General features: G+C 41.1%; 1 protein-coding gene across 2 annotated transcripts; it reads right to left on the bottom strand.

Moving 5' to 3' along the window:
- Window positions 1–2,269: 2,269 nt before the first annotated feature.
- Window positions 2,270–19,648, bottom strand: nfe2l2a (nuclear factor, erythroid 2-like 2a). Of its 2 annotated transcripts, none has more exons than XM_007890062.2 (5): window positions 19,432–19,648; window positions 5,731–6,000; window positions 5,430–5,525; window positions 4,774–4,968; window positions 2,270–4,097 (listed from the first exon to the last, which is right to left on the bottom strand). In XM_007890062.2, exons 1-5 carry the CDS (start codon window positions 19,612–19,614, stop codon window positions 2,859–2,861), a joined length of 1,983 nt encoding a protein of 660 aa, XP_007888253.1. In that variant the 5' UTR covers window positions 19,615–19,648; the 3' UTR covers window positions 2,270–2,858. The 2 variants fall into 2 exon arrangements, with proteins under 2 accessions (XP_007888253.1, XP_007888254.1); XM_007890063.2 differs by lacking the exon at window positions 19,432–19,648 and adding an exon at window positions 12,874–12,929.
- Between the last annotated feature and the right edge of the window lie 683 nt (window positions 19,649–20,331).

Genomic DNA, 20,331 nt, shown 5'->3' with positions numbered 1-20,331 from the left:
AGTGGAATGAGCAGCAAGTGATCTCTGGTGACCTGACAACTTTTTGAGTAGTCAGTGCCAGATGTACTTGTGGTTAGCATAGTTCCACAGTAGACTGTCACTAAGGCAGGGCTATATTGAAGGATACTATAATGGAGTTCCCTGTATTGAACCGAAGGATTATTCAGCATGATATTTTTGGATTGAATACAGTGGCTTTTTACAGCGACAGATTCCAAATCCATGCTTGTACTTTTATTTTAGTGGGGAGTGCTGTTTATAAGCTTCTAACAGGTTTTACAAAATAAAATGACAATAGTTTCCTTTCAATGAGAAACTGAGCCTTTTAATTTCCAATGTTTCGAGTAGGCAGTGGTTTTCAGATAATGAGGCTTAACTTTATCCTAGACTTTGTTTTTTAAAAATATTTCTCCAGTTAGAAACGTACAACTAATTTGAACAGAATTGCATGCGCTTGTGATGTAATTAATAGGCAATATCAAGTGAAATCGTATCTAGATGTTAGTTACGTGGCACGCAGATGACTTCCTTAAGTGACAGAGATCCTAAGTATTGGTGAGAGGACTACGGAAAAACAATCTCTGCAGCCAAGCTACGTTGGCACAGTGGATTATGGAAATGCACTAAGACAGGTCCACTGCAACCTATTGAATGTGAACAAGGCAGCATAATTAAAGAATGGCAAGGCAGGAGCAAGAGCCACATCATCAGAGGAAGTGAAACAGGAAACGCTGTGCTGATAGGCAACTTCATTATCTAAGGCTAGCTTGCCTTGAATGACAGCTGAAGTATGGAAGAAAGTCTAGCAAGAGTCTACAAACCTATGGAGCCATCTTGAGCCATAGCTACTAGAAGGGACACCAGTGCAGAATAAACACTTGTGGTAGGAGTAAGAGTCAGACCCGAATGAAAAGTTCTGAGTGTAGGTAAGGCTTGACTTTCATCTTGTTCGGGTGAATAAATGGGGAAAATGTGTTCTCTTGAATAAAGTCAAGAGAATAACTGGTCTGCTTAATTTACAGATTGGATAAGAAGCCGTCTTCCATTTTTACTGTGGCAAGTCTTGCATACTACGTTAATACGCAAGTAATTTCTGGAATGGTAAGATTGGAGAAAAATTTAGTTTATTATGTCAACATGCCATTTTTTTCTATGGAAATACATTAAGTCGATTTATTATGATAACATGCCTTTTCCTCAGGTGGTAATTTGAAAATGTAATGGTAATGTGATAAGTTAATGAATAATGAAATGCATTTATAATTAACAAATGACTGCTATCCATATGGCTAACTCCGTTTCAAATAGGATAATCCTCGGATATCAGGAGCCTTCAACAAATCTCAGTGGACCTGTGAAAATTCAACATTAGAGGTACATCATTGTACCGTAGCAATCTGGAACTGTGTACTTGCTCTCGAGATAATAAAACTGCAGTGGAACAGAGTTTTAATTGTTTTTTTGCAAACCACGTGTTGATCATTCTGAAGTCTTCTGTACAGTTTCCTGTATTTCTGAATTGTTGTTTTACTTACTCAAGTGTTTTTATATTGTATTGCTTTTTAATAAAGGTTTTTTTTTGCATCTGTTTGTTCATATTCTGTAGTATTTGCAAAATCCAGATTTAAAAATACTAATGGGTAATGTTCTTTTGCATTTGCTGAAAATATTTCCATTTAGTATACTTTAGTTTGACTTGGGGAGTGAAGTAGAGAAAAGGCATAGGTTTTCATATTTTTAATCTCGCTACCTCTCCCACCCACAATTTGAAGTGTATAATTCACAATAGCTTCCTGTCTTAAACTTGGACTGGTCTAAGCATTTTGAGCACACAACCTCATTGTTCTGGATGTGAAGGGGCTGAGATGAGCAGCGTAGGATCAAAGCTTTCAATTCCTAATTTTTGTCAGTCAAAATCAGCAGCAGCAATCATGCGAGGTATAGTAGTCAAAGAAAAGCCTATTTTACCCTGCCCCAACATTTTATCTTACTGGGGAATGGAAATTAAAAGACAATTTATATTGTCGGAGCTGTACTGATTTTGAAAGGGGGTGTTCAAAAGATTGTTCCGAAGGGCAAGATGCATGAAAAACATTACAATTGGGCTGGTGGAGAAGGATCGCTCAGGAAAGTCACGTAGTCGAAGGTAAGGTTTTGGATCTTAAATTTGATATCCTGAGGCCTGGAGCGCTAGGTTAATAAAACAAATCCATCTTTATAGTCTTAGGCTGAGAAAGACTCGATGAAAGAACATTTTTGACAAATAAAGGATTGATGAAACAACACTTTAATAAATGGGCAATGATCACCCAAATGACTTGAAGCAAACACTAGGCTCTAGAGAACTTTATATATTTTATTATTTTCCCTATATAAAGCAAAGAAACAGAAGTTCATAATCATTTGACTAATTCTCATTTTATCTTGAAATGTAATAAAAAGTTACAAAACAACTTGCAACAGAAGAAAATTAGCTTACTAAAAATACATTTTTTATAAATCTATGAAAGACTTCCATTCAGTAGCAAACAAGATAGAAAACTGCATATATAAATATGATGTGCAATATTTACAAAACTACAGAAACACTAACAGAAGCAGTGTGTAATCAGCAATACAGAAAAATCATTGAAAGGAAAGAATAATCAGTAAGGCTGTTTACCGGTGCCCTCCTAGCGTTGCTTTTGTCTGGTGTAATACATTTGCATTCTAATTGATTGGTCATCTATATTATAAGCAATCTTTAGTGAGTTAATTGTCTTTTGTGTAGGAGTCACTAACATACTAAAGTTTTAAGCTTGTGGGTTCGCATGACTTCAGTTTAAAAAAATAGGGTTCAACAAAAATCCATTGGAATTTTATTCTCTCTTTATCTCTAGTTTCTTGCTCCTTGGGACAAGAAAGACACTGCCATCACTTGTATGCTGCAATGAGTATTCACTGGGGGAATATGGGTGGCCGTCTCCATCTCGTAACATACTAAACACTTCACGATATAGACTGTTCAGCTGCTGCTTGATTATGTGCAGGCTTTTGTTATGCTCTCCCTTTTCTTCAAGGAGTTTTTCCTTTTCATCTTCAAGACTATCCAGATCTTGTTCCAGACCAACAAGGTTTTCCAGTTTCCGCTTCCGACAATTCTGAGCTGCCACCTTATTCTTGCCACGACGGCGAATGTCACGAATTAGGGCAAGCTGAGGCTCATTAAGTTGGTACTTGGATACCATCTCATTGAAATCATCCACAGGGAGGTTGATAATCTTGCGGACAGAGAAAGGAACTTTCAGTGCTTTAGCTCGCTGCTCATCTCTGGTGAGCCGGGCTTCCACCCGTTTTGAATGCTTGTCTTTGGTGAACGGGGCTTTCCTGTGGCCGGGGCTTACTGGTAGCTCATCCTTTGGTGTTTGTCTGGTGTCAAGATTCAGGCAAGGACTGGGTTTTGTAAGATCTTGAAGAGAGGGAGTCTGATATTGGTCTTCATTCTGATACTGCATTGGGTACATCTCAGGAAACTCTGGTTTAACACTGTCAGGACTGCTTTCAAGGTCATCCATGTCAGAATCACCATGACTATAAGGAGCATCTCCACAGATAGATGATCCCATTGAATTGTGTGGAGAAGCTGTATTGGGGCTTGAACCCAGGCCAGAGTCTGAATCCGGAACCTCAGGAAAATTTGGTGGTTGCTTACAGTCAAAATTTTCATTCATTGCCAAGTCAGAAATGGTAATTTGTTCAAGAAGAGGATCATCCAGTATCCCAGTAAGGGAATCGGTCATGGTGGTAAGTGGGGAAAGATTGCTGTTTCTCTGGGTATTCACAAAGGTTGAGCAAAACAGACCATTGAAATTGTTACTGAATGAAGAGTTTGCATTGTCTGAGGCATTTGTTTTGAGCTGGATCATGTCTTGACTCTCGGGTGGCATTATTTCTTGATAGGGACGGTCAAAAAGAGAGAGGAAACTGTGATTGCTTTCCGTCACCATTTGATCGCTTGGCAATGTGGCAATGTAACCGTCACTTTGTATCTCGGATGCTTTGCTCCTTGAAGAAAAACCTGCAGTACCACCGAAGTGCTCATTCTGCATGTGCAGCCACTGAATGAAGAAAAGAAAAGTACTTAGAGAACCAAATCAGCAAAATCAGGAAGCTGCCTTCAATCACACCTTAGCCCTTTTATTCCTTTAGTCAGTTTCAATCAAGTAATATAAAAACAACTTTTAAAATGGAATAGCTGCATCTTTTTTAATTATCGTGTTTGTTACTGCAAAATCGTTTGGTAGAATTAAGTGCCCTAAATAAAAATATTATTTTAAATCCCAGCTGGATAATTCAATGCTGTTTGGCCCTTAAAAGTCATGTGAATGGATAGCAGCATAATCCAGTGGATAAAAATCAAGGTTTGAAACAACATTAGGGCAAAAGCTTATATGTGCTTTTTCATTAAATTTCCTTCACTGCAATAATTGCAGTCCAAAGAGTATTCTACGCTTTTACTTATTAAATCTGCAGTACATGTTTCAGGATGAAAGCTTTTATTGTTTAAAATGTCCACTTATCTCTCTCCATTTAAACACACACAACTTCAGGTCACATAATACACATTTGAAGAGAGAGAAGCAAATGCCACCACTACCTGAATGTCAGATTAATACTGTCAAACAATGGTGAGTTTGTTCTGTGAACAAATAGTTTATTACAGATCTAAATTCTTCAGGTGTTTGTTACATTTAGGCTCTGTATTTAATGGTTGAATTCAGCTATTGCAGTTACCTGAAGCTCTGGAATTGAAAGTAGCTCCTGCCAGGTTTGCTCTAAGTCCTCCAGAGAGTTTGACTCGGGTGCTGCAGATGGCAGGACTGAAGTTTCTGCTTGCTGGGTCTCATGAGGAGCCATTTGCTGAGAGCTAGTCTGAGCTGGAATTGGAACTGAAGGTTCTAGAGGAACTGTAGCTTCAAGTGGAACAGTCTAGAAACAAAATTAATCATTAAGTCAAAGAGATCTTTGCATTTGCCTCTTACAGTAACATCTACATTCTCTGAGCACTGTTGCAAAAATCTTACAGGAACTATTTAGGTTCCCTGAATTTCTATGGTTACATTTCCTCATATGAGCAGCCACAGTTGTTCTTGCCAAATCATTTAAATGCTGTTACTGAACTGGAGATTGAAATTTTTAAAAAAATCTTTTGAAAGACTTGTTTCAGAAAGATGCACATTTTTAAAGAATATTCTGATTCCACCAAATTTTGTAAACAGAATATTCTTATATCTAAAGGAACCACTTAACCTTTATTTTTTTCAACTTTTGTAATATATAGTTATTACACAAAGACATTAACATGCCTAAGTTTGACATCAGGAATGAAAAAAAGTCGACAGACATACAATACATTCTAGAGTTTCCATTGTTAGGAATAAAGGCCTCACCTCTATATCCTCTACAAATGGGAATGCCTCTGCAAGAAGCTGCATGCATTCATCAAATGACAGAGCCTCATTATCTTGTTCTGCTGTCCTTGGTATCTAAATTACGGAGAAAACCGGTTACCAAAAAACAGTGGGAGACAGTTTTAAACAAAGAGACAATACATACACAAGCATAAACAAAGGTGAGCGATATATAAACTGATGTGCTTTTATAAAATATGTTTTCAATTAATACCACAACTGAAGAGTAGGCTCTTAGCTCGGAGTGTGCTTTGTATGGCACCTTTAAAAGTTATAATACCTGTATAGATTCCGTCAATCCTTCAGTGTTTGCAGGCTCACTGTTCTTTGCTGGCCGAATGGCAACAAATTCACCCGTCTCTTCATCTAACTGCAGTTGTGCCAGTAGAGCTTTCTCCTGCTCTTTCTGGAGCTGTTCCTGCTTTTCCTTCTCAAGTTTCTTCTGTTTCTCTAGTGCATATTCTTTTTGTCTGTAGTTGTAATCGAAATCCTCACGAACAACACCAAGGTCTATGTCTTGCCTCCACAAGATGTCAATTAAATCTCTGTCCTGCACAAAAATAGACACGAACAATCCAGTAAATAGTACAAGACCACTCATATCACCAGGTACAACACATAATAACTCATCACATTTTTACACATGCATCAATCTGAGAGTTAGGTGAGAATGTTTAACTGTTTCCATGTGATACACCTTTCAGTTCAACATCACAAGCCCTCTGCAACCCCAAGAATCAACTCATTTCAGCTATTGCTCGTTGCCAAGTAAGAAAAGGCTGAATGCTGTGGAGTTCATCTGAGTTTGAAAGACAGTTTCATTGTTTCAAACAAAAACATCAGTCCTATTCAAATGTAGTCTGTCCAGTGAATTTAAACTATTTTTAAATAGTAAGTGTGGCAAAAAAAAACTAAACAGAAGTGGAGCTACACTTTTTCATGTAATTGTATCCTGCACAACAATTAGATTGCAACACCTTCAATTCTTGTTAATTTTCAGAACACGAAAATGCAATTTAAGTAGTATGCAATACAACATTTTCAGTTTTCAATTCAGAGATTTTTCTGCAATACAGAAAAAGTTTCATTCTTTATACAATGGGAGTATTGGTACAGAGAATGAAATGCATAGCTCAGTACCTTTTAAAAATGTTTTCTTCCTAATTACATTTGATGTAGCACCCCAATGAGCTACATATTTACATATTTTGTAGGCAAACAAAGCAGCCAATTTGTACACAGCAATGTCCAACAAATGGTCATGAACTGCCAACAGCAATTGTATCTGGAAGACTACTGCCCAAGACACTGAGAGAAATTCCCTTCTCTTTTCAAATAATGCAATAGGGTCTTCAATGTTCACCTGAACAAGCAGACTCAGTTTAAAAATCTCATGCAAACCCCAAATAAAGAACGGCACTTAAGGAGATAACCGAGGGTACTCGGTGCTGGAGGAAACATACTGCATTTTGGAAAAGCAGTGCTGCAAACCTGACAGTAATAATAATAATCCTTAAATTTGATATAGCACCTTATCACGTTTTCAAGACGTCTCAAAGCGCTTCACAGAATATACTGTAAAGTGAATTGACTGTATATTTAAACCTGACACTCAGACTGGCTTCTGTAAAGTTCACCATGAGGCACAACCACAGCAGCAATATCCTGCACTTGCCAGGTTCCAGTAAGTGTAACCTTAGAAGATAAAAGGGGAGTGTTCTGATATGGGGAAAACCCAGAGAGATGCACAACAAGGAACATAGAGGTAGGTATGCAGTTGCTCTGTGACTAAGGTCACCTACCAAACAGAACGCATGCTGGTTAAGAACATTGCTTAAAAAAAACCAGCAAAGCAGTTGAATGTTAATGTTTCTGGGAATGTTTTCAGATTCACATTCGCCTAGCAATGGAAATAGAACTATTGTATGGTTAAGGCAAGTCCATTGCTAATATTTAACAGTTTTAACATGCAGAATGCAGAGACAAACATCTGAAAAGTATACAGAATAATTTGCAGTTCATATCAAATACCTGTACTCCATTCTACACTGGTAAGCCAATACCTTACTGCAAACCTTGCCATGTACAAGTAAAAGTAAACAGACAATTCATGCAGTATAAAGACCCAAATGAACAGAAGGACATTTCATTTCCTTGATTAAACCACATTGCATCATTTTACTGGAACAGAAACACTGATCTGACAACCATTAATTAACCCATCACAACACCCAAGTAAAGATAAATCACAGAGATAGAGAATTTTCATACAATGGAGGGAAAGAGAAAAATAAACAATATCCTGTACTGCACATTCCTCAGCACTCCAGGTGCAGGATCACAGTGTTCGATTTAATGCTGAGTTTAGAATGCTGAACCATTTCAGTCTGAGGTAACTCTGAGGTCCCAGCTTACTGCTGGTGGCAATAGCAGATAATAGGTGGGGGATATATAGAAAATACATTGTTGGGCTGGTATCTCTCAGCCCAATGGCTAAAAGAAATGGAGGGAGGAGGTCACCTGCAGATGCATGAAAGCACAACTCTTGAGGAGATATGTCACATCTTTACAATACAGGGTGAGGATGGCACTTCCATCAGAGGCACCTGACACATTACTAGTTTGGCTCTTGGGTTAATTAGGCTGAGTGAGCTCTTCTCTCCCTCTCTCTGCTGAGTCTTGTTCCTGGAAGTTAATGGGTGTGGCTGATTGGTGTTTGAGCTCCTCTGCTGATAACTACAATGAGGATCAACATTAATAGAATTACAGTTCATCTCTCGGTCAATATTTTTCTTGGGTTTTCTCATTTCATACATCCAACCTCAGCCTATTAGCTGCCACAGGTACACTGAAGCTCACAGAAAACAAGGACATTGTTAATGGCAGACATGCAAAGTTTAGTTCCCTGATCCTGGCTGATCTGTTTACTTTTACATAGCAAGGTTTGCAGTAAGTTCCAAGCGGAATTATACTCTTGTCACCTTTCCATAGCAAGCCTCATCAGACAATAAATCAATAGCTTCAAGTTAACCTTCATGAATTCTTAGTAGTGTTCTATAACATTTCTGCAGAGCTCATTTTTCACTCCTGTAAATTCCTTGCTTCTCCCCAGTTTTATTCTCAAGCAGAAGTAACATTACAGACACACTAGAATTACAAACAGGGACAAATAAATACGGGCTTTCCTCAGCCTGAGAAAAAGCATTTTTTGGGATTTTTTGTGTAATTCACAAAATAATCCAGGTGAAGTGGCAGAGAAAATAATCATGACTGCTACTTGTCTAGTCTTGAATACATCTAAAATATCAAGCAAATGCCAAATAATTGTTTTACTTATTTCTGTAAAATATGAATGATCATTTAAAGCATTTTATGATGTGTCAGGAAATAATTCATAGAGCTAAAAGAAATGATCAAATTCTTTGCGACTCCCTGTTCTTGTCCGGTTCTGCACTTGGCAAAAGGTGGCAATTTTAAAGCTAATGGCATACCTAAAGAGAAGCTATAACCCTCTAGGCCTTTTGAACTCAGGTGAGAACTGACTTACTGCCCTTAGTAGTGGATCTGTACTCTGCTTCCTGATCAATTCCTATGAATTTCTATCTCAGTCCATCAGTCAGTTGAGAGGCTCCAACCAACTGGAATAATGTCTTCTTCATTCTAAATCTCTTTTTAGAAATACAGTATTGACGTGCTTGAAGGTTCTGAATTACAGAGTTACTCTCTGCAACTCCATCCTGGCGTCCCTTCACCTCACCCTTCCCTCGCCTTCTTCAAGGTCCATCTCAAGACATTCCTCTTTGACTGCGTCTTTGGTCATTTTCTCCCCCCCTCCCTGAATCCAACCCCCAGTTCAGGTGCAGACCCTCTACTATCCAACGCCTTGGGATTAACACCTCTACTGTCCAACACCTCCAGTTGGAGGAGTCCTGTAGCTCAGTGGTTAGAGCACTCGCTTTGCAAGTGAGAGACCTGAGTTCAATTCCAGGCAGAGGGCGAAACCTTGGGCAAGTTTCCTTACTCCACACAGAGCCTAATAATAATCCCTCCAAAAAACAAAACAATAATAAATTGGTCATTTTCAATCCATGACTGTTTGTGGGACACTGCTGTGCGCAATTGGCGGCCGCGCTCGCCCACAAATATACAGTCAATTCACTTTACAGTATATTCTGTGAAGCGCTTTGGGACGTCTGGAAGACGTGTAAAGTGCTATATCAAAATGCAAGGATTATTATTATGATGTCCTCCCGACGTGAAAACCACTATAATCAATGCAAATTGTTGCTGTTGTAAGCATAATACTCCTAATAACTATGTCAATATCCTACAGCAAATAGAGCAGATGATTGTTATGCAATTTTTCTCTCATTGATCTCTTGGGGGCAGTTGTGGTGATTTACGTAATTTATCCGTTCTGCCTGTTCCCTACAGTGTTTCATTTGTTTGCCTGAGTAGTCATGATTTAAGTATTCTGATTAACTCGAGCACCTCCCCATCTCTGTGATCTTCCCCATTCTGTTCTCCTCCACCCAGCTCATGTTGGTTTGCTGCACATTCCCTGCCCGCTCCTTACCACTGTCGATTGCCAAGCCTTCACCTACTAAGCCAATAACCTTGTCCCTCCCCTCTACCCTGCTTCAGTCTATTGTCACCTTCCCCTGTCTCCCTTGCATGACACCCATTGCTGTGCAGAGCTCCTTGGCATTATCCTATGTGAAGGACGCTAAACAAATACAAGCTTTTTTTAATATTTAATTTGTCTTAAAAAAATGGAACAACAACTATGAATCACAACTAAATAGTCTCCCACTTTGTGTTTAAACGGCATCTATTTAGGCACTATGCCCGTAAAAGCTCAAGGAAGTGCTGTACCCAAAAAATCCAAGAGACAGGGCAAGCAAAAGGTGGAAAACATGGCAACAGCCCAGCTTCAGCCCCAGGCTCCTTCTCAGTGTTTATCTTTTCGGAGCTGAATGATGAGCGAGGATAGTTTAAAGTGCAGCGTAGCCAATCATTGTATGAATCTTTTATGCCACGTTACAGACCACTCACACATTAAAAAAAATCAGATTACGAAGAAAAGCTACTCAAAGACAAACTCAAAACTATCAGAGAAACAAAATGTTCATATACTGTCCTGTATATGTTCCATACTAATAAGAAAAATATTTATGCTCTCAGAGTAAGCTGCTGTTTCCCAGTCATTATTAATGGCCATAAAGTAGCAAAAAGTCTGAGGAATTTTCTGGTCAGATAAACATTCAGTGTTTCATGTGTCCTGGAGCTTTTGGAGTTTATTCTTAAAGGGTTGATATCACTAGCCAAAATTTCGCTCACCAGTCTTGGGACTATCATGTGATTTTCCTTGCTGGTTCTGCAATAATAGGACTAACATTTAGTATCTTACAATCTGAACGTTCAAAATAGCTATAGAGTGATGCAACACAATTCAATTTCGTCACATTTTGTAATAAAATGAAGTACAGTAAACTCCTGATAACTTGACCCTGGACTAACTTGTCACTAGCATTTAAGACATCATGCTGTCAATATTCCAGCCTTATTATTTACGTATTTATACATATGCTTAACTCGTCACTCTGAATATCTCATCACTGAGCCCTTGAAGTAATGAGTTATCAAGAGTTTACTGTAATTCTTTAACTCTTCTGTGCACATGTTTCGTCACAAACAGCAACATACTGTCTGCATTTTCATCTGGTGACAGTTAAACATTTGCAAAAAGCGATTCACAACAATTAATCATTTGCTAAAAACAACTTGGTAAGATTAACATCAAAAAGTGAAATGTATGTTTCTTTTTTATGAGGGGTTTTTAAGATAACTGCATAATAAAGGCAGCTCTGCAAAGCAGATTAATGGCTGTGAAGGTAAATGTAGTATGTGAAGTTCAAATGGCATTTAAGAACTGCCACTAAGTTTGAGCTAACGTCGATCAAAATTTGTTCACATACTAGTTAATTTCAAACCTGGAATGAATTTATTGAAAGTTTAATGATCTAAAGTCAGATAACAATCTAGATCCATAGGCTTACACACACACACACTTACTCGACACATACGTTGTAGGTATCTTACAATACAATGCACATTTATATAATGCCCTCTGGATGAATTTCCAGAGAATGGGGGCAGACGGCTGATAGCCTGCAAATGAAGCCCGCCACTGTTCACTGAGTAAAGGGAGCAGCCGGATCAGTTGGGGTGCAAGAGGTCTCAGAAATAGGCTTGGGCAAGGATGTAAAGTGATTTGAAAGCGAGTACGAGGTTCCTGAAATCGACCTGCTGGAGGATGGAAGCAAGGGAAGCAAAGTGAGGAGCCTCTTGAGGGAGAGGAGACAAAGGGGCTCAAGTTCCACTGTCCATCAATAATCTATTCTCACAGATTAAAGTTTAACATTCCTGTATGAATTGCAAGCGATGTTGAAACTATACGTTAAGGGAGCATTAAGCAGTTAGACAATACAATCTTAGTCTTTTAATTTATACCTTCTAAATAAAAGTTTTTTCTGCGCACGTTAATAATAATAATAATAATCCTTGCATTTGATATAGCGCTTTTCACGTCGGGAGGATGTCCCAAAGCGCTTCACAGAACACACTGTAAAGTGAATTGACTGTATATTTGTGGGCGAACGCGGCAGTTGCTCACTAAACAGTGCATGCTGCTCAGAGTGAAATGCTAACTTTAGTAGATGCAATCAGTAGTTGAAACATTCCTCCACACTGACTATGAATAAAAATCCATCTTCTGGACTCCTTTGCTCAAACTAGAAACTATTGTAGAATCAACTCAAACAACTGTACTTGAAATGTTTCTGAGCAAAGACTCTTCTCAACAACCTCTTGTGATATTCACAAAACATATCAAAGCAACTTGATGTTATCTTTTCTGACATTACAAGGTTTCATTTAAAGCAAAACCTTAAATTAAAGCAAAACCCCACAATTTATATGGAGTGACTATAGAATTTCAGCCATTTACAATAAAGATTAAAAAAAACACACTTGGAAAACCCACAGATTGTAATTGTACGAACAATCCAAATACTGAAAATAAAGGAAAAAAATCAATTAACTTATTTTTGTAAAGATTCATTGTGAGATCATTTGTAACAATTGTAAAACAAAAAGTTAAAATGCTACAGAGAAACCAAAGTAATTCCAACACCCATTAATAAAAAGGTTACTTAACCAAACTCCACGGACTAAATTTTCTGGACTTTAAACAGCGTATGCCCATGTGGAACAATTGCATTACAAAATGTTGTCCATTTCACTCATTGAATAGGTTTAACTCGAACCTTACATTTGCGTGATGCTGCAATCCTCAAAGGGATACACTTCACTGAGATTCAGTAATCCCACACACAACCTTTGCTAGCACCTGCAAACACACCTGGTATTCAGGTTTCATATTTACTCGGCTCCAATATCAGAAAGTCCGTCCCAGCAAGGGGCAAGTACAGTGATGCTGCCTTTATAAATAGCCTGTTGCCAAAGTAATTAATCACCTTGATAATACACTCAATACACTCATAAAACATTAACACTCAAAAACTACAGAATATATCATTTAAAAAGCTTTCACTGCCAACAGAACCACACAGACAGTAACAGAACAGAGGACACTCACTCACTGTCTAGATTCACAAATGATGAATAGCCACTTGGATTAGACACTGAAAGATGGCTGGTGCCTGCTGGAACCATACTCCAGCAAGAGTACACACCTTCAAGACCATAGGAGGAGAATTGGCAAAAAAACGAGGTTGGATTAGACATTAAAATACAAACATATATCTGACATCCTGTGGCAATAATGAACTTGAGAGGTATGTGATGATCAAGGTTCCAGCCCATAACATTGGCTCAATAGCCTCTACAGTCCTGGCAGATTGCCAATACATTCATTTGTGGACTGAAACTGATCTTCTTCAATACAGTTCCTAATTTCATATACTCTGCTTCAATGACACAAACATCCTTTCTCAGCACAGTAATGGTGTATGTTGGGTAGAATGATCAATAGCCCTAATGGACCCAAATTGAGAAGAATGGTTTATAAAAATCAAAACAGGTCACCAACTTCCATCAAACACTACATGGCATTATCTAGCTTGAACCTGTGGTAAAAAGTCTGTCAATAAGTAACCACTTGCCCTTTACAGCAAACAATGCAAATCCTGCGTTCTTATCTCATGTCACTGGGATAGAGGGTGAAGCTAACCAGGAAACTGATATACTGTAATTTCAACAGATATTACTTTCCTTGTGTCCAAGCTTTTATTACATGGTAAATTATTCAATCATCTAAATTCATTTGGCTTCTTCAGCTTCTTTTTCAGGCTATGTAATTCTAGTGTAGAATTTGAGATGGATGTTTGCTTCCTGCGGCACTGCTGTAAGACACGTCGAGAAAAGTGGAGAAAATACCAAATTGTTGCAAGGCAGGACACAAGCTTTAGAACTACTTTTAAGATAATGGAAATATGGCCTTTGGGTTGAGCATTTTACAATATCCCTCACCCAAGCACCCCTGATTACTCAGTGATTTTATCCAGTGAATAATGGAGTCACAGGAAGGCTCCAGGTTCAATGCCAAGCATATTTAACTTGCAACAATTTGATGTTTTCTGCATTTTATTCTGTGGTCTTGTAAGACAAAAAGCCTCGGCAGTGTGATGACATAATTTTGTTCTGTGTTCTCCATTCCTAGTAGATTTCTTTTTTTTTAAAAAAGCACTCAATAAGAACGCAGTCTTCAATAGATCTGATGTGCTTTGTGCTGCCTGCTCTTCCCAATGCAGGTTGCAAAGTTTTGCAATGGTTAAGCAAGACAGATATTGAATTGACCCACATACATCTCCCCAATATACTGTAACAGCATGCCTGTTAAAATCATAAGCATTACATGTTAATAGTTATTTTCTACTCATTTGATGAGTCTATGTTCTTATATCCAACTATTGCAATGTTTGCTATTGCAGTTACAGCAGATTTCACTTTTATTCTCAATAAAAAAAATCCTAGCATTTGGTATAATGCTGTAACATGTTATCAAAACATTTCTGTACTACACAGGATTTTCTGTAAAGGGTTGCAACAGTGTATTTGTGGACAAATGCGACAGCCAATTTGACACATCAATGTTCCACAAACAGCTATGAAGTTAATGACCAATTGTATCTGGAAATTGTTGGCCAGGACACCGAGAAAAACTATTCTCTTTCGAACTATTGCCATGGGAAGTTTAGCGTCCATTTGAATAGGCAGTTAGCATAGATGACTCTAAGTGAATCCGCACACCCCAGGGGAATGGGTATGTGGCCATTCTAATAGGGCTGACTTGAAGCCTTATGTAGGCTATCCCCAGTGCTTTGATATGTAGCATTGCTTATCATGATGAAATACTTCTTTTCCCAGCTTCATAACATCTGAAACCACAAGTTGTTTCAGATCAGTATTTTTAAACTTTGAATATACAGTAGGAATTAAATTACTTGCATAAATTCTAAGTTTTTTAATGATACAGTACAGAAGACCAATTACAGGGTAATCAAACATGCCCAAGAACATGCTCTTACTTCAATTAAATAACTACATTAGCATTTAGGTTAAGTCCTATACTGAGATTCTACCTTCAGCGCTTTTTTGTACGGTCAGGCATTTTGCAATCAGGTTGCATAAACTAATGAATGCTCATGTACTTTGGTAAACAGGTTGGGGTAGGGTAAAGTGGGGTTAATAACCAAATTTACATACAACAACAAGATTCCATTTATAGAGCGCCTTTCACGTCGGGAGGACGTCCCAAGGCGCTGTACAGTTGGGTCAGGACCCGAGCAAGAGGGAAATGGTCAGGATGAGGGGAGGGAAGAGAGAGAGCGAGGAGGGGGTAGAGAGTCGAGAGGGGAGCTGAAGGCACGGTCAAAGAGAAAGGTCTTGAGACCGGCCTTGAAGGAGGAAAGGGAGGAGGCGGTGAAGGCACTGGGGGATAGAGTTCCAGAGCCTCGGGGCTGAGAGGCTGAAGGCCCGGCCACCAATGGCAGGGCGGTTGGGGCGGGGGATGTGGAGCAGATCGGAGCCAGAGGAACGGAGGGTACGGGCAGGTAGGTAGGGGGATAGTAGGTCAGAGAGGTAGGAGGGAGCAAGGTCGTGAATGGCCTTGTAGGTGAAAATGAGGATCTTGAATTCGATCCTCTGGGGGATGGGGAGCCAGTGGAGGCGAGCGAGGGTGGGAGTGATGTGGTCCCGAAGCCTGGTGCGGGACAGTACACGAGCTGCAGAGTTCTGAATGACCTGCAGCTTGTGGAGGGAGGGCCGGGAAGGCCGGCGAGGAGAGAGTTCCCATAGTCCAGCCTTGAGGTGATAAAGGCGTGGACCAGAGTTTCAGCAGCGTGAGGGGTGAGGTAGTGCCGTAGTCTGGCGATATTCCGGAGGTGATGGAAGGCGGTGCCAGTTGTCGCGCGGATATGAGGGAGAAAGGACAGCTCAGGGTCGAACAGAACACCGAGGTTCCTGATGGCTTTGAGAGGTGGAGAGTGCGGCCTTGGATGCTGATGCTGTCAGCGCCTGAGGTGCGGAGGCGCTGACGTGAGCCAATCAGGAGGGCCTCAGTTTTACGCACGTTGAGCTGAAGAAAGTTGTCTCTCGTCCAGGACTCGATGTCGGACAGACAGCTGTCAGGACATCGGTGGTCGTGGAGTTGAGGGTAGAGGAGGAAAGGTAGAGTTGGGTGTCATCCGCATACATGTGGAAGTGAACCCCATGTCTGCGGATGATGTCACCACAGGGGGAGCATACAGAGGGTGAAGAGGAGGGGACCGAGGACAGAGCCCTGAGGGACATAACCAGCAATGGACAGATTATATCAATCACATTCCAAACAAGAACAAACTGGAAAAACCTGAGACGATACCAGGTGTGAATAGATATGCAAGCCTCCGATCTTTTCTTATCACAAAAGTCTGACAAAAACAAATGCTTCAAATCAGATTTTGCTGGTTGTTTATGGCTCTCACTGTATCACTGCACCTCCCCCTCATCAGGAACATTAGCTCACATTACAATCCACTCCTCCAAACCTCACCCAGCACCACATTCTCACATTGCCAATGCTAATTTAAAAGAAGAATTGTTTTCATATATCCATCGACCATAAACACTTGTACAAATCATTTATGTTTTCTACTTTTGGTCTTTTTTTACACTAGCCATGCATTGGGATTCATTAATGCAATGGGATTAATTGGGGAAAAGGGGTGGAAGAGGCAGAGAAGAATTTAATCTGAAGTATATTACAACCCAGTTTATTGTCTAATAACCAAGATTATAACTCCACCTTAATATATTATATCATACTTCATTCAGAACAAGATAACTTATATGGAATAGTTTTGTAGACAGACAAAACTAAGCACAATATGTTATACTTTTTTCTAAATATAAAAGCTGATATATTTTGAGTTTGTCTCTCTTGGACACTATTTATCTTACCTTTGCTTAAACTGCTCTGCGTCATTCGTACTGCTGGTGCTCATTCTCTTTCGCAATAGTGATTGATTTTTTCTGTCTCTCCACAGTGGGTGGTGGGTAGAGCAGTAAGCAGGATCTCTTTGGGGTCCAAGCGGACTTGCTTGGCAAGGGAATGTTGGAGTTAAGTCATCCCTCTGTGGCGACTTGATAGTCTGGTTCCTGAGCCAAGTGCATCTGCAGTACTCCAAGGCACTGGTGATGCACATTCCAAACTTCCGCCCCTTCGACATTACTTCCAGACTTCTGGAGGACGTTTGCATGCACAAAAGCACCATGAAATAATTATTCGGAGAACTCTGATATTTAAATAAGGGTAGCATTATGGTGGGAAATTGCACCCAAATATTATACGACTTTGCTTCTGGTATTTTTCATTATATATTTAATATATATTTATACATACTCGTAAAATGGGATACAAGAGAAAATCTTTTCTCTTTGAATAATGTTATTGGATCTTTAATGTCTACCTGAACAAACAGATAGAACTTTAGTTTTTACATCTCATCTGAATACAGCACCTTCAACAATGTGACACTCCTCCAATACTGTAATGGAATGTCAGCCTCGCCTATGAACTCAATTTAGGACTTGACTGAACAAAAATTACAACCTTGAGACAAGAGCACTACCTGAGAAGGGTGGAAGGAATATTTGGAAAACTTTACATAAATCATAATCCTGTTTACTACAACAATTTGCCTTTTTATCATGAACTGTTAGTGACTCATTTTTATTTGTACCAAATAGGAAATCCAAGATCTGATGATGCCACATGTCCCAAATATCAGAAAAGTTTTCAAACAAGGACATTTAATTGGTATGTTCTTTGACCTACACAACAGCTCCAAAGAGACAGTTTCAATGGTTGTTTCGCATAATGTAGTCAAACATTCTATTACATATATACACATATAGATTATTTAACTGTTTGCCTAAAAATTGTTTTCAACAATCAATGAACTCATAAAACTGCCAGGAACCTTAATCCAAATATGCAGGTAAGATAATGCTTATTGAAGACATATTTACAAATAAAAAGCACTAATTGTGAAGACTGGTGATTCTTTTATGACACATGGTGATGGTGTGTTGTGAGGGGGGGGGGGGGTGTGCGCTGGTTGACGCTCACTGCCTCCCCCCAATGTGACAAATAGGTTGGGAAAGTGTGGCAAATCCCACATTTTCAAAAGTTGATGCCACACCAAAAGACACAGTCTGATGGAGGAAGAATGCTGACAGCACAAGTCTTGCCCACCTCCATATCTTGCATTTTTTTCCATTTGACATTATCACACTGTCAAGATATCTCAAAGCGCTTCACAAGATAATAATCCTTGCATTTGATACAGCACCTCATCACATCTTCGAGATGTCTCAAAGCACTACACGGAATATACTGTAAAGTGAATATACTGTAAACCGTAAAATATTTTTGTGGGCGAAAGATATATTGTGAAGTGGACTGTGTGTGTATCTTGTGGGTGAAACACAGCAGCTAATTTGGGGACAGCAATGTCCCACAAACCGCCATGGGGTGGGTGAGTGACCAATTTTATTTGGGAGGGGGGGGTGGGGAAGGGGGATTGTTGGCCAGGACACTCAGAGAGAGAGAGAGAAAAAGAAACTCCCTTCTCTTTTTGAGTGCAACGGGGGATCTCTATGTCGTCTACGGTCGGGACGTCGGCTTGACATCCCGAAAATGAAACACCTCCTTCCCCCCCCACCCCCCCCACCCCCACCACCACCACCCCCTCAGCAGCGCTGCATTGCAGTGACATCTTAAGGCAATGTGATTCCCGGTCACGACTCGGGGAGATTGAACCCATCACCTTCTGACTCAGAGGCTCGAGAGAGAGAGAGAGAGAGAGGAGAGAGAGGGACAGTGCTACCAACTGAGCCGAGCTCCCGGAAATCATCCCATTCCCCCCCCCCCCCCCCACCTCCTTCCCTCCCCACCCCGACCCCCTTTAAACCCTGCCATGTATTTCTCTGCCCCCCCCCCAGCCCACTGCCGTGACGACGCAGAATCCGGACAGAAGGAGCCTGAGCCCAGGATCGGAAATAACGCGCTGTAGCGAACGCCCCGCCTGGGAGCGGGGGGGGGGGGGGTGTGGGGGCGGAGGCGGCAACAACAACAACAACACCCCCCCCGCTGACAGCCGCCATCGGGGCTGACGTAACGAAGGGGAATTAAAACCGCCATTTCACGGTGCGAGAAAATAACCGCCCGCAGCCCAACCAACCGCAGCGGCGCTTCGAACTCCTCTTACTTCCGCCGGCACAGGGAGAGGCGGCCCGGGAAGGGACTCCGCCCGCCCCCCGCCCCCCCCGCCCGCCCGCCCAGCAGCCAGAAACTTCTAGAACCTCTCCATCCCGGCGCGACCGACCGACCCAACAACTACGGTCGTCGTCGTACCTGCTGACTCTGCTGCTGTATCGGGAGCCGCTGGATGTCAGTCATGTTGTTCCCGGTTGCTGTCTGACTGACACGACTGACGACCGACTGCTGACTTTCAGCGTAAAACACACCCGGCGCCGCCCTCCCCGTTCCTCTCAGCGGCTCGGATCGCGGTCTGTGCCGGACGCCCCCTGCGCGCATGCTCCTTCCACGCGCCGTCCTGCTCCGCTACGCCACTCGCCCGCAGCCCCGCCCACTCGCTCACGTCCCACACGCCACTCATTCCTCCCCGCCCCGCCCCGATCCGCGTCACCAGCCCTTCGAGCTCGCGTCGGGATGGATAAACCCGCCCATTCCCTCACGTCAATCATTTCCACAGACACACCCCCTCCCACCACCACCACTACCTCCTCTCTCCCTCCCTCCCCCACACCACCCCTCTCCCTGGGCAGGAGCTGTCAATCACCCTCTGACAGTCCCCACCAGCACCTCCAACCTGTGCATCGTTGCTTACCATTTTTATCACTCATCACACACCCCTATAATAATCCTTGCACTTGATACGGCGCTTTTCACGTGGGGAGGACGTCCCAACGCGCTTCACAGAACACACTGTAAAGCGAACTGACTGTATATTTGTGGGCGAACGCGGCAGCCAATTGCGCACAGCAATGCCCCACAAACAGTCGTGGATTGAAAATGACCAATTTATTATTGTGCTGCAGTGCTGGCAAAAACCTTGCAACCGCCCACACGGGATCTTGATGGACAGAGATAATAAGAGAGTGTTTTGAACTACTTGATCCTTCCATCTCTAATCGTAATAATAAAGAGAGGGCCGCAGCTGAATAGGTAATGCACTGCACAGGGTTGTGCTGCTTCAATGTGAAGTATCTCCTCCCCTTCCGCCGTCACTTA

Source organism: Callorhinchus milii, unplaced genomic scaffold, assembly GCF_018977255.1.
Source record: "Callorhinchus milii isolate IMCB2004 unplaced genomic scaffold, IMCB_Cmil_1.0 Scaffold6, whole genome shotgun sequence".
NCBI classification, from domain to species: domain Eukaryota; kingdom Metazoa; phylum Chordata; class Chondrichthyes; order Chimaeriformes; family Callorhinchidae; genus Callorhinchus; species Callorhinchus milii.
Note: the sequence above shows the minus strand (reverse complement) of the source record. Positions and strands in the feature narration are given on the sequence as shown.